Source organism: Dermacentor variabilis, chromosome 4 (genome assembly GCF_050947875.1).
Source record: "Dermacentor variabilis isolate Ectoservices chromosome 4, ASM5094787v1, whole genome shotgun sequence".
NCBI lineage: Eukaryota > Metazoa > Arthropoda > Arachnida > Ixodida > Ixodidae > Dermacentor > Dermacentor variabilis.
Genome location: NC_134571.1, coordinates 134,926,269 through 134,940,523, shown reverse-complemented (window position 1 = coordinate 134,940,523; position 14,255 = coordinate 134,926,269). Strand labels below are relative to the sequence as shown.

The 14,255-nt window shown below is 43.3% G+C and overlaps 1 protein-coding gene across 2 annotated transcripts in view; it reads left to right on the top strand.

Moving 5' to 3' along the window:
* The window catches only part of LOC142579805 (uncharacterized), a 28,327-nt gene extending 15,248 nt beyond the window's left edge, over positions 1–13,079 (top strand). For both annotated transcript variants that reach the window (XM_075690382.1, XM_075690381.1), the window contains exons 9-12: positions 2,378–2,612; positions 4,360–4,433; positions 7,466–7,609; positions 12,820–13,079. In XM_075690382.1, the coding sequence (XP_075546497.1) occupies positions 2,378–2,612; positions 4,360–4,433; positions 7,466–7,609; positions 12,820–12,989 (623 nt within the window). In that variant the 3' untranslated portion in view covers positions 12,990–13,079. The remainder of the gene's footprint in view (positions 1–2,377; positions 2,613–4,359; positions 4,434–7,465; positions 7,610–12,819) is intronic.
* The last annotated feature ends 1,176 nt before the right edge of the window (positions 13,080–14,255 follow it).

The window sequence follows — 14,255 nt, the reverse complement described above, 5'->3', positions numbered from 1 at the left end:
TGTTGCAGTTAACGCTTGATATAACAAAGTAGGTAAAATTCGTTATAGTGAAATTTTGTTGTGCTGAAATTTGACCTTTTTTTCAAATAAGTACAGTCAGCGATCGATTTTTCTTACACGGAAAGGGGCCGCAGAATTTTCCAAATTATTGGGCAATCGAAGAAAGCAAACTTGAAGGAGAAAGCAATTGATGAATTTGGGAGTTGGCGAGGAATAATACGGTTTCGTGCCGCATCGACGATATATATCTTCACATAGGTGGTATGAATCAAGCGAAGCCAGCCACGCTTCTGCATGCACTCCGCCTCCACAGCTGATAGTGTTGTCCGCACTGGGACGATGCTATCATGAGAAGCACCAGCAGCAGGGAGCAAAAGCTTCATCTGCCTCTCACTCCAACGAGCCACCGGAACTCGAGATTACGCAACCTCGAATATTAAATGCACGGGAAGATAGTTTACATGATGCCACACTGTCTCAAAACTCCCACTCCTTGCACACGCAGCAGTTACTTCGAAAGAAGGGTACGCAGCTGCGTTTGCGCTCTGCCGCAATTACAGCCATGCGCAGCCATGGCCGAGACGCACGTCAGAAATTGAGACGCAAGCCAACTACCTCCCTTCCCGACCCCGGGCCCTCGCGTGCGCTTGATCACGTTACCACGAGCTTGCTCCTCTCCCCCTCTTTCCCTTTGCTAGTGCGGAAAGGTGTCACTCGTGAAGCCACCATATTTCTTGTCTCTCCCTTGCACACTTTCGCACCTACAGCATGAAGCGCGCGAGGTGCCACACCATCTTATCGCACTTGGACTTTATACGGAACATGATGCGGCTCCTCGGTGGTCGCTCTTTTTGTGCCACGTGCGATTTGAGGTGCGTTTGCAAGCAGCCGCTTGTAATTCCATCATTTTACCATCTGCATTCGCGGAAGTTTCCATTTATTGTCATGGCATTCCTTTCTGGTGGAAGTGAAATTTCATTTTATTGAAATCAAATTCAAACACACTTCATTATATCAAGGTTCTAAATACATGGTGTTCTACAGACAAGAGGTTTTGAAAAGTTAAACACTTCATTATATTGAGGATGTCGTTATATTATAGTTCGTTATATAGAGGTTTAACTGTATTTCTGGCCTTCGCGATTAGCTGACATAGCTGTGCTGCCGTTACCGTTGGGATTTGGCACTCGGTGCGACGACATTGTAAAATGAAATGGATCTTTATAAGTTACGACTGCTGCTCACATTCTTCGTAATCGCCTGGCTTATCAGCATTTCTTGAATGTGCCGGCGGAGTGCTGCCAACCTCCAATTGAGTGCAACTGGAAGCCAGCGTGGAAAGAAATGCTTTTCAGTGCTGTTTATATAAGCTTCTGCTTGCGTACAGCGACAAGCGTTGTATGAACTGATGGTCTTGACTCACTCTGCTAGTATAACCCTGAGATGCTATGCATACAATAGTAACAGTAAATGTTGATTAGTATTGACAGTTAGAAAAAGTAATCTTGACTAAGAAGCGCCAGAAAGCAATCTTTTGTGGTCCGTTGGCAGTGCGCAGAGGGCTTTTGCATCGACTTACCCCCGCCTTTTATGGCAGCCGGTGTCAGCCATGAAAGTGGACCATCGTTTAATGAAGTAATGGATGTAACGAAATTGCGGCTGCCTCTTCACCTTCGTTATAGCAAGGTTTTACTGTATTTGCACGTCCCTAGTTTTTACATAATCCTATGCATATTTAGTAAATGTGCTTTTGTGTATATTTACCGCACTTGTCATCCTCCTTTCTTTGTTTTTAGGCAGCATTGCTTGGACTTCTTTTTTTTTTCTTGAGACATGGTATCTAATTAGCCTTCGAGCAAGCTTGATTGTGCCACCTGTTGAATTATATTAAGGTTTTTGAAGAAGCATTTGAAAACTTTGAGCTCATATCACTGCTTGCTGGGCTAGTTGGTTCATAGTTGTTATGGTGTAACAGGCCGTGAAACAACGTGACATAAGAAGAGGTAAGGAGATGCCCTCTACGCTGTCATGTTCTTGGATATGGCATTGCGCTACTGAGCTTGATGTTATTGGTTTGATTTCGGCCACGGTGGTGAAATTCAATAATACTCTTGTGCCTTAGATTCAGGTGCACGTCAAACAACCCCAGGTTGTCAAAATTAATCCAGAGTCACCCAATACGGCGTGCCTCATAATCAGACAGTGGTTTTGGCATGTAAATGCCTAGAAATAAATATAACAATAGTTTCCGGTCCAGTTCCTTCTTCATATTATTTCGCATCTTATCATGCTGTTAACATCTCTGACTTCAGTTCTGTTGCCCCTTTTTTATGGTGAGCCCCGAGTGGCATACTGTGAGTGTGTCCTTCTCTTTCAGCTGCAAGCACATCAGCTAAATCGACACCACTTCCAGAGAAGAAGGATGTAGATGACAACAAAAAGGCCCCCAAAGCTGCATCTTCTGGCGGCGAGGCAACGAAGAGGAAGAGTGTCGACAAGAGTCCGAGTGAGAAGGCCACGCCAGAGAAGAAGCGAGTGAAGACTGAGCCGCCAACTTCTCCCGAGGTGTCCTCTGCGACGAGGAAGAAGCCATCACGGCGACACGTCATCAGGTGTGTGGCCTTGAATTTCATCCCCGCTAAATGAGTTTTTACGATTGCTTAGCACAGTCCGGGTGACATTGTGTTGACATTTTAGCGGCGTTTCCAGTGGACTTTTTTCATGGTTGTTGGCGAGCGCCTTTAGCAAATTTTTGCTTTTTTGGGATTTCATGTGAAATATTTTGCAGTCCATGTTAGCATGTTCACAAGAATACTTAGTGAATTCCAGCAAGTTTTCCATGTTTCTGAAGCATTTCCTGCTTTAGAAGGGCAATCATGATTTGCATACCTGTTTTTGATGATGCAGTAGACTTCCACTAATTCATCTCCGGCTAATTCGATTCTTTGGTCCATTTGGTCCCAGCCAGAAGTCCCAGCTGGCATCCACGCATTTCTATGGGCACAGACTCATTATTTCGATACTGAAATTGGCCTTCTCCGAATATTTCGAATGTGACCAGTCAGCGTATATGCACCTGACCCCTATGGTGACCTCAATAGTGACCCCTTAGTGGCAGCGTTTGTCTTGGTGGAGCTTACGGCACATCAAATGCATTGAACCCGCATCAAACGTCCCATCAAGAATGGCAATTTTCGGCCTTTTTAGGAAGATTTTGAAGCAATTACTATAGCTCATTATGTCTGACTATGGCATTTACCCGATTCTAATACGAGCCTTTGTTTTTAAAGAAAATTGGGTCGAAAATTGCCTGCATGGCGCAGTCGGACACAGTTACCAAAATTGTCTTCACGACGTTCGTATGCTTCCCCGCATAAGAAGCAAGCATTGCGGCGAAGCTGACTAAAAAACTGTGCGGCAAAGTCGACTTTCGAAAACCGGCCGCCATTGGGCAACACATGTCTGACACACGTTTCCCATTTTTTGTGCTAACAAATCGGGTGTGTGGTAGATTTCTACTACATTTAGTGGGTTTATTGTCATTTATATGTTAGTTTTCTTCTTTGGACACATTGCACAGCGGCTTGTTAGAATTGATGAATATACTGCCTAATGAACCAGCGGTATGTTTTGGCCTTTTTTCTGTATGTTGTTTTATTTGACCTGAACGATAATTTGATAAATTCGTCTCTCCTGTCAGGCTTGAATTAATGGAAGTCGACCTGAACAGACATTGTTATGAAAGGGCTACTTATAGAGCTCTTCCACCACATTCTATATTTTAGAGCATGCATCGTTTTTCATATTGAGTTTGAAAACACATTAAAGTTTGACTCAATATCTAAATTTTTTTGAATAAAAACTTGAGAATCAATTTTTTTTCATAGTGTCAAGAAATTTGGAAAATAAGGTTCACACTGTATAACACATTGCAGTAAAACAAACATTTGTACATTGCACTTGTATTTTATGTAGAACATGACACTGCCCTGCTTTGATGGTTGCTCGTGGTCGTGCAGCATGCGATTCGAGAGGCATCGTTGCAAGCAGCCGTGTGTAATTCAACCATTTGACCACCTCCGTCTGTGCAAGTTTCCATTTATTGTCTTGGTGTTCCTTCATGGTAGCTGTAAATTTCATGGTATTGAAGTTGTATGTAAACACACTTCCTCATATTGAAGTCCTACATATATGCTGTTCTGTGGAGAAGTTATAAAAAGTTAAATACTTTGTTATATCGAGATTTAGCTGTACTCATGCTTGGGCATTATAGGTTTCAAGGATACATTTTTTAATGTGATACTGATCTCCATCAGCATGCAATGAATGAGATGAACTGCTTCTTTAAAATAATTTTAGTGACTCTGAAGATGAGGACGATGAAACGACACAGTCAACCACTCCAGCCAGCTCAGAAATTTTGAAGAGCAGTGGTAAGTGGGATCTGTCTTATTTATTTTTTTCAAGTGATGAACAGTGGACAGATGCTGCTACAGAATAGTCACAGTTGTACCATGTGTTTTTCTATCGGTCTTTTTTTGAGCAAGGAGCATGGGAAGCTTTGTTGCTTATTAGCCTATGAAAAGTTACAAATGCAGTTTGTTTGAATTTATTCTTGGACACTGAGAAATGTAATGAGTGAAAGGTTTAGAGCAGGCGCAGAAGAAATGTCTGAGACAGCAATGACTTCAGTAAAATAATGTGCATGTTCAAGGAGTGTAAGGCCCAAAAAATCGTCTGCTATATGGTAAACTGGAAACAGCGTGTACATACCTGTAGTAAACGTGACTTGTCTCAAATTGGAAATTTCACCTAGGATGTGGCATGGAGGTTCGTCTGTTGTATATCATATTTACCAGTCTCAAATGTGCACTTTTCTTCAAATATATTAGTAAAAAATTACATGCACATTACATTTGAAAATGAAACCAAAATGATATTGCAGTGTTTGCAACAGCTTACCATTGCAGCCAGCATCATCGCCATTGCCATCAAAAGATGGCGCCAAAAAAGTTTTATTGCGGTAGCAGTTATACGGACACTCCAGGCACATTTCTGCCATCACCGTCGCCGTGAGGTTTTGTATGAAGTAGATGGACGATAAATTCGCCACCGTGCATCGTTTGCTGTGTGTGCAAGTGAAAGCTTGTGAGAGTGAGCTGGTCATCATGGCACAGTCTCATGCACACAAGGGAGGAAAGCAGGGAGGAGGTGTGCCGTCTTCCGTCGTGTGCAAGGCTCCGGGGGTACGGTAGAGAGGGAGGGCACATTCTACTCCGGGCGGCCTGGGCGGCCACTTGCACCCACCCGGGCTGCTGTATCTTGAAAGCCATCTGCGATGGGGACAGAGTCTGCCGTCTGCTGTGTTTTCATGGCTTAGTTCGTGTTGATGCGAAAGACAGCTTGAAGGTCAATTTGCTCGCTGCTGCTACTGCACTACCTCACTTCTTCGTTTTGACAGTGAATTTGTGCAGCCATCGAGTGAATGCGTTCATGTTTGCTTGTGTGTGCCTGACACCATGCTTGTTAACTTAATTAGTATGCCTATGTGTACAAGCTTATACAGCCCATAAAACTACTGTCCTTACTTCATATAAATGTCCACTAATATGCTATCGCAATTGATGCTTCGCATTCAGGGCAAAACTGCGACTTTTTATGTAAGTTGGTGACAATAACGGATGCGCTGTTTTCATTATGAAAGCTAACTTCTAAAAGTTACATTACATGTCTAGGCTGCTGCAATCAAGCTTCATCATATGTTTTTGGCATTTCGGATACTTGTGTGTGCAAAACAGGACAAACAGCTAGGTGATAAGTTGAGGTGGGAGCTATCGTCTCATTTACAACTGTTTCAAGAGTTATTTGAGAAATATGGAATAAAAAAAAAAGCAAAAGTGGATTTCCAGCGAAGCGATTGAAAACCACCACTACAACTGCTAAGGGAGCTATACAATGCTTTATTGCTCAATTACACCTCCGATGCATTATTCAGCCACAGGAAAATGTGGACATGTGGACTACCCCTGTGCTGGAATTTTATGGCAATACTACCAGTGGCAGCACGCAGCTGCTAGTTGTATTGTTGTTTCTTTTCTCTTTGCCGCTCCTTGTACTCATGCTGCTCCTCAGGAGTCCTAACTATGTGTTGCCTACCCATAGCAGCGCTGCAACAACAATGAAATCAGTTGCTAGGCTGGCTCTTTTATATATGAAAGGCTAGTGATGTTACTTCCCACACCGTGAGCTGCTGTCGCCGCAGCAGCTTGTGCAGCAGTAATCTTAACTGGGAAGGGTATGTGGGGAGCGCTACGGGCTTTGTAATGTTAGCAGGAGCGCCTTATCATCAAATATGTGGTTTGGATACTTGTTTTATGCTTGTAATTTATTGAAATGATTGCTGTGCTGTATGTTGTATGTGTAATGCCAAAAAATGTATGCACTGTTTTGCATCAATTGCTGAAGATTTTTTTCCTTGAGGACACCGCTGCGAAAAATACCAACCAACTAGAAGCTAACATTTTTACTGTAATACGTAGGACCATCTGGAGGAAAACATGTTTTGGTCTATAGATAGTGATAAAAAGCTGTCCAAGAGGGATGACTGAATAAATAAGGAATAAATTTCCATTCTGTGAAACGAAATTCTGCATTTTCGATCATTTTTGGCTTTTCTTTTATATCATGAAAGTGACATATAGTGCTTTTTTCTTGTTTAAAAGTCACGTGTGCATGAAATTTGTGTGCACATTTTTTTGCATCCAAAGTGACGTTTTTGTGGCCAATTTTAAAATGGGTGTTGTGGCCATAATGAGACTGGCAAAATTCTGCACAAAGTTTCACACTTGAAATGCAAGCAGATGCATCACAAAAGCTGGAAAATATTATTGGTTTTCATATCACAACTGAGAAGAGGCAGTAAAGAAAGACAAAACGCTACGCTGCTCTTTTGGGTGGCACAGGACGATGTAGAGTGCATCACAATTTTAAACACGTGATATTTTTTGTATTTTAACAACACTACATATGCTGTAGGTATAGTATATTATCTCAATATGCACCGTGAAGGGCAGTGTCGACACATTCACATTTTGAGCAATGCAATCACTGCTCAACGCTCTTCTGGCAACACCAGTGCTGATTACTTTCGTAGTAAACAAATATTGCTTCTGCTGTGGTGCGAGTGGTTTTGACTGCTGTGGCAAGCATGGCTGTGCTGGGCTCACTTCGCGTCTGAGTTGCACCACATAGTCATGAGCGTTTTCTCTGCTAAAGATCTTTTAAAATGCTAATAATAAAAAAAGAAAACTAGGGAAATGCGAGGGTCACGAATTATCCACAGGTGCTGCGATGACATGTGCTATGCATCTGTAACAACTTTTGTACAAAGCAAAATTTTATGGCAGTTAGCCTTTCTAGACGTGGTTTACTGTAAAGTAAACTGCTTTCATTGATGCTGTTCCAGCTACATCCAGTGTGGCCACAAGTGAGGGTGACAAGTTTTCAGTGAAGTCTTCACCAGACTCGGGCACCCAGGGGGGTCAGAAGAAGCGCCGCCGAGTGATGAAGTCTGTGAAGAAGACTTTCAAGGACGAGGAGGGATTTCTGGGTGAGTTCACAAGCTCGACCAGCCTGGTAAAACGATGCAGTGTGTATTGCCCTGTTATGTAGTTAGCAACAATCGTGGAAGATGGTGTTGTGTGAATATTTAATTTCCAAATTGTTGTTTTGAATATTATGCTATTCAATATTCGCTTAGAAAAAAAAATTTTGTTTATTCTTTTTCAAGTGTAGTGATGTTTACAGCTTCGCTGCAATATAGTCGTGTTAAGCTGCGAAGCATATCTGCTATGCAGTGAAGCATACAAATAGTGGAATGGGGCACTGTAACGGGGCCAAGTGTACATTGCTTGTACTTGGCCTCTTGTGTATGCACCATCTTTGGTCACAGCATGAACACCTAGTTGCCCTAATAAGTGTAACTAAGATGTCTAATCAAAATAAAAGCATTGGTACAGCACTGTGTTCTGTTTACGCTTCCTCTAGTCATTGCAATATTCTACATATTTAATTTGTTCGTTGCTTTACTTATGTGCTTTTATTAACTTCCTACCTGCACAAAGGCAGCTGCATCAGGCATCATGCTCTTTGCATCTTTGACATTTAGTTAAAAAGTTCTATTGCACAAAATTCTGGGCTCATTCTTTGGCAGAACAAGTCAATAATTCCAATATGCAGTAGCTCCTATGCATACAAGTTTGCAGCCACTTCTGTGCACAACAGCTATTCGATATTGGATTAGAAAATTTTTGTCTGATATCATAATTTCGAATTCGCTTTGAACTGAAATCCACTATTCGCACCTGTGTAATATATAGTCCAGTAGAACGTCATTCATACATTTTGGTAAGTAAGCAAGAAAAACTTACCAATTTGGAAAACGTGCAATCTGAATTCATACTAAATTAAGTTTCGGAAGGCCTGCACTTAAAAAATTTCTTACAGGGTGTGGGCCTTACGTGAGGCCTAAGCCTACTCACTGAAGCCTTGAAGTGAGCTCAGGCTGCTATGCAGGATAACAGATTCACTGGTAACCGACTTGTCATCTTGATCGATTCCACTGCCCTCATCATTTGAAGGGCTTGACTCAGCGGTGCCCTCCCAAAGCTGGTGGTCTTCTGTTTCAATTATACATTTATACTGTTCCCTTTACGCTGAAACTCTTGACAACAGGATTGACTACGAGCCTACACTTTGATTTCCACTCTTATTTATTGAGCTCCATGTATGTCTCCATAGCTGATGTCTCCCTCTGTCCACTTCACACAACAGACACTGCCCCCGCCAGTCCGAGTCCGCCACCTCGTGCCGCGTCCAGCAATTACAGTCTACACTACACAGTCCCACATGCACCACTTTCGCCATCTCGTCATGATCTCCTCAACTACTTGGAGGTCCGCTGGAACCACCACTCCATCCTCAGAAACAAAACCACACACTATCTTCACCAGTGGGATGCACCTGAAAGCACAATGCAGCTAAATGGCAGCACAGCTGATACCACTGAAGTGCGCTGGACCTATGTAGCGTAATCCAGCGGGATGTGATGATGTTACTACAATACCATCGTCAGCGGAATAGTAAATACCGTATTTACACGACTGTAAGTCAACCTATTTTTCAAAATTTGAGAAGTGGAGGGGTCGACTTAAATCAAAACCAAAACATTGCACCGCCAAAAAAGCGAGACCAATGAGATATCAGGGGAGGTACAACGTAGTTACAATTTTGTGTTTGCTCTATGCTTTTCGCTATCTCGTGTATTTGTTCGCTTTTCGAAAGGGTTTTTCAACATTTTTTAGAGTTTTACAGTGCACACAACATTCATGGGGTGGGGGTGTCAATAGTTGATGGAAGTGTCACTGCTCCGTTCGCGGTGGCACCCTCAGAACGTCGGCGCTTGCGGGGAGTAACGATAGTTCATGGAAGAGCAGACACTGCTCACATGTTTCTCTTTCCCTGTAGTTCTTAGTTTGACATGTTCGACTTGACTGCCGGCAATGTGCTACTTGCATGCTTCCTCAGTCATCATGAGGCTGACTAAAGGCCCACTAAATATTCGGCGCTCATTCACAGCAGCGTTCAAGAGGGCTGCCATCCTTTATGCCGAAGAAACAAACCACTGCGCAGCGGGCCACAAGTTCGATGTTTCTGAATGGGTGGTGGGAGAGTGGCGACTGCAGCGAAGCAAAATTTTCCCCTGTGACAGCAAGCGAAGCTTTCCCGAGCTGTAGTCCAAGCTTGCAGCATACGTCGCTGAAATGCGTGATTGGTCCCTGCCAGTGAAGTGCGACATGTTCACGAAACAAGCCCGGATCGTTGCCTTTTAAGGACCTGACGCCAACCGGATCTGTCAAAAGAGCCTGTGGTTGGGTGCATTTGGCGTGGGCTGCTGTTCCAAAAGATGTCATGGTGCGGTCGTTTGCCAAATGTGGAATTTCGCTGGACGACGATGCGCTGTGGCACCGTAGCAGTGATGACGATGGCAGCAGTAGTGAGGACGATGGCACAAGTGAACACGAGTTGTCCAGTGACCATGCCAGCTATTAATAAATTGTCGTTATGGAATGTGCCCTCGGGTAGGCTCTTTTTTTTTTCTGTCACACGCGATGGGGGGGGGGGGGGTTCAACTTACATTCGAGTCCACTTACAATCGTGTAAATACGGTAGTGCCATCTTGTAGCAGCCACCGGAGTCGAACCTTCCCCCTCTTTCCCTCACCTCCCCCCCCGTTCGTCGTGTGCAAGATATTGAGCCATCACTGTCGGCTGACCCTCGCAAGTCAGTTGGCAGCCCGTGTCGACATGGCAAAAGTCTGTTTTATACATCCGATTTTGAAAAAAATTGCCGCTAATTTTGTTCGCTGTAGCCGATAGTCCGTTGTAGCCCGGTCCTTTAAAGTGAACTTTGTTGCATTAATAATATAGCTACAACAAACTAAGGCTAAATTATGGTCCGTTATATCAAAAAGTTTTTTGTACATGGGTTCGTTGTAACGAGCGTAGCCTGTGTACAATTAGATAATGTACCTTTTACGAAAAGGCAGAGCTGCAAGCCAGTAGCACTGGATGCAGGGTGTGACTGTCTGTTGTGGGTCATATAATTACCACAACTCCACACTGCGGAACTGGTTTCAACAAATGCAGAACAGTGTTTCCATGGTATGCTATGAGTGTTCTCGGATTTTTTTGTTTCTAAAGCTATTTTGGACAGGTAATTTCTGCCAGGAGCGCATGAACGGTTTTGCATGTACGGTTTTGCCGAGCTGTACCCAGAGACCCTCACTCTATGCGTTGCTGGTTGCAGATTGACAGAAATGTAGTGGCTTTAGGCATGCTCATTGGCACTGTTTGACTTTAATATACCATATTTAATTGCATAATGATCGCACTTTTTTGTCAAAAGAGTTGACGCAAATTCAGGGGTGCGATCATTACGCGGGATTTCCCGTGAAAAGAAAAAAAATTAGTTTTTTCATCCCGCGTTTGCTGCGGGATGACAACAGGTCAACATATAGGTGGCTGCCACTGTATGTAGTCCGGGAAACCAAAACAGAAATGGGGGCCGGCGGTGCAAGCGGAACACAATATTTTTTTTTTCTCGTAAGTACATTACGTGCATTGAAACAGTTACTTCTGTATCAGTAATGAATAATATCGTTAATAACTGCAAGTTTGTGGCAATAACTTAGCCATGTCCACTTTGAGAGGACAGAAACAGATAGGCGCGCTTAGCTGCCAGGGACATAGAAACACATGGCGGGCATGCTGTGGAAACTGCGGCATTTGTCTTCACTACTATCCTAATATGGCACGTTTCTGCTAAGGGTGGGCGAATATCTTAGCTGTGTTACAAGCGTCAGTGTACGAATAGGGTATACTTCTAACGTATCAGTGTAAATGTGGCTACTATCGTTTCCGCTCGTGATTTGTTGCTTGCCCACGAGTGCAGATGAGAAGAATTGAAGCGCAGCTTTTTTGTTATTGTTGTTGACCACAACCATTATAAAGCCTACACATAATAAAGGCAAGTTTGGTTGTAGCTTTTTTTTGTCATGGAAGTGCGGAAAGTGATGAAAGGAATGAAAGGGGGCATCTGCTTAAGAATGTTTGGCGCATGCAGACCACTTGGTTTGCCTTGAAGAGTTGTTCGCGTAGCATTCGACAGATGGTAAGTGCGATCATTATTAGCTAGACTTGAGCATGTGTTGGTGGGCTAGTTGGTTAAGCATGATTACAAAGACGGCGCCGAATAAAACAACACACGAAGAAGGGACATGAGACAGCACGTAGGCGCAGACTTATGACATATCGCTGCTACAAGTTTGGGGTGCAATGATTACACGGGAAATTAAAAAAATCGAATTTTGACAACAAAATTCAGGACTGTGATCATTACGCAAGTGCAATCATTATGCGAGTAAATACGGTATGTGTGAAGTTGCTGTGTGAAATACGCTGGAAATTGCTACATGCAGTCATATAGATGGCTGCTCCTGGATAGGAAAAGTGTCCCTTTTTACAGTAATAATATGTGTACTAACGCAGTGGCACATTTATTTGCTGGGAGGAAGCAAGGCGAGGGAACATGTCATAAAGCTGTCGGAAAGATGGGAGATGATCATAGTAGGGGGGGGGGGGGGGGGAGAAAGGTCGTACTTCAGACACTGCACCAAGTAATACATTGTAGAATAGGAGCGTTGTACTTTTGTACCTGTTTCTTTGTTGCCCAAAGCAGCATGGTGTGACAGTTGTTTGGAACTGCACAATGGGTTATTATTAGTATCATCACAAGGTAGTTTTAATGGTAAGAAGGAGGTGTTTTTAGGATATAAAAATTTAGATTCGTTGAAGGCTAGCTTTCAAGCACATTTGCCTTTCCCTTATATCTCTTGTTTCAAAATGCTTCATTCGATATGTGGCTGTGTTGTCAGTACTCCACACTGTGTACCAAAATGAATGGTAATGACTTCCCCAAACTCAATAGGTCATGAATGTTGTTTTCATCAAATAACATTGAAGATTTCTTTGAACCAGCAAGCAAATGATGCTTCTAACAAATGCCATCTGTTGAAAATGACATTGTTTTGTGTTCAGAAATATTTATTGTATTTGTGATTTTAAGAAAGGCTTTTTTCTGAACAGTGGACATTTCTACGTTCAAGTGGAGCTGCACTTTCGCAGCTCCAAAAGTGAGCTATTGCCATGTGTTGACAGGCACCATTATCGCATGGTATATTTTATGTTTTATCTGATGCAGTAACCAAGCTGGTAAAAGAGCTGGTGAGCGAGTCTGATGACGACGAAGATCCTCTTCCCAAGGCCTTGAGAGAAAAGACTGCCCCAGAGAAACCAGCTGGGAAGAAGAAGGCAGTGGCGTCGGGAGACAAGAAGCAGCAGTCGCTGCTATCATTCTTTGGAAAGAAATAGGAAAAGAAGCTGAGAAAAAGACTGGCACTTCATTGTGGTGTGACCTTTTAGCATTAAGCCTCTTTGTTGATAAAGACACACTAACTGTTAGTGTTGCAAGCTTGTTCTTTTGCTATCAACTGATTGCACATTTGACGCCAACGAGAGTGTGGTCAAACAGCACAAGGGGATTCGGAACAGCAAAATATTCAGTGCAACTGAAATTTGAACTTTAAACTTGTGTGCAAACCATTAAACCATGGCAAAACCTGGGCTCCTGATAATTAATGCACAGAGCGGCAGTATTAATGCGATTAGTGTTCTTTGCCTACTTCAAGCATATTGAGCCTATCTGTCTGCATGTCTGTCTGTTCGTCCGTCCATCCGTCTGTCTGCCCATCCATCCATCCTCCTACGCTGACACAGTGGCCCTAACAGCTTGGGGCACGTGGTATGGGCACGTGGTAGTGATGCCGTCATGGTTGTTCCACCATTGTCATTCCAGCTTCATCATCTGATTCACATCATGCCATCATTGTCATGCCTTCTATGCCAACCTAGTGGCCCAATTTGTCTAATAGCTTGGGCCACTAGGTACACCCGTGAGCAAAAGTATACGGACCAGGGATTGCGCGGTAAAACTCATTTTACCCTCTCTCTGGGAATGCAACTTGAAATGAAACACTGCAGGCCAAACTTTGCATTACGAATAGTGCACTCATCAGCTTTCGTTTGTGTGTGTTAATTACGAAGAAATTCAGTTTTTTCAGCGACCCTGTGGTCTGTATACTTGTGCTCATGGGTGTACGTCCTTGTGATCGTGGTGCTGTTGTGGTCTTTGCATCTTTGTCATTCCAGCTTTGTCATCTGGCTCCCTTCATGCAGTTGTCAAGCCATTGTCGTTATGCAGTTGTCGTGCATTCTTCCTCACACCAACTGTCATGATGCTGTCGTAGTTGTTCCACGACAGTGTTCTTCATCATCGTCATCCAACTCTCATAATGCTGTCGTCATTACTCCATCGTCACCATACAGCCTGGCTGCGGGATACAAGCCATTGTGCCGTCGTCGAACAGGCATAATGAATTCGTTGTCATATCGTTGTGAGCCTGAAGCAGTCGTTCTGTTGTCGTCATTCCAACTTAGTCATCCAAATCTCGTGATGCTGTCATCGGCACGCCATCGTCACAGTCGTGACACTTTCTTCGTCATTCCATCTACATCAGTCCTTCGTCAGTCTATCATAATCAAGATGTCATTCGGTTATGCCGTAGTTGTGCATGGAGA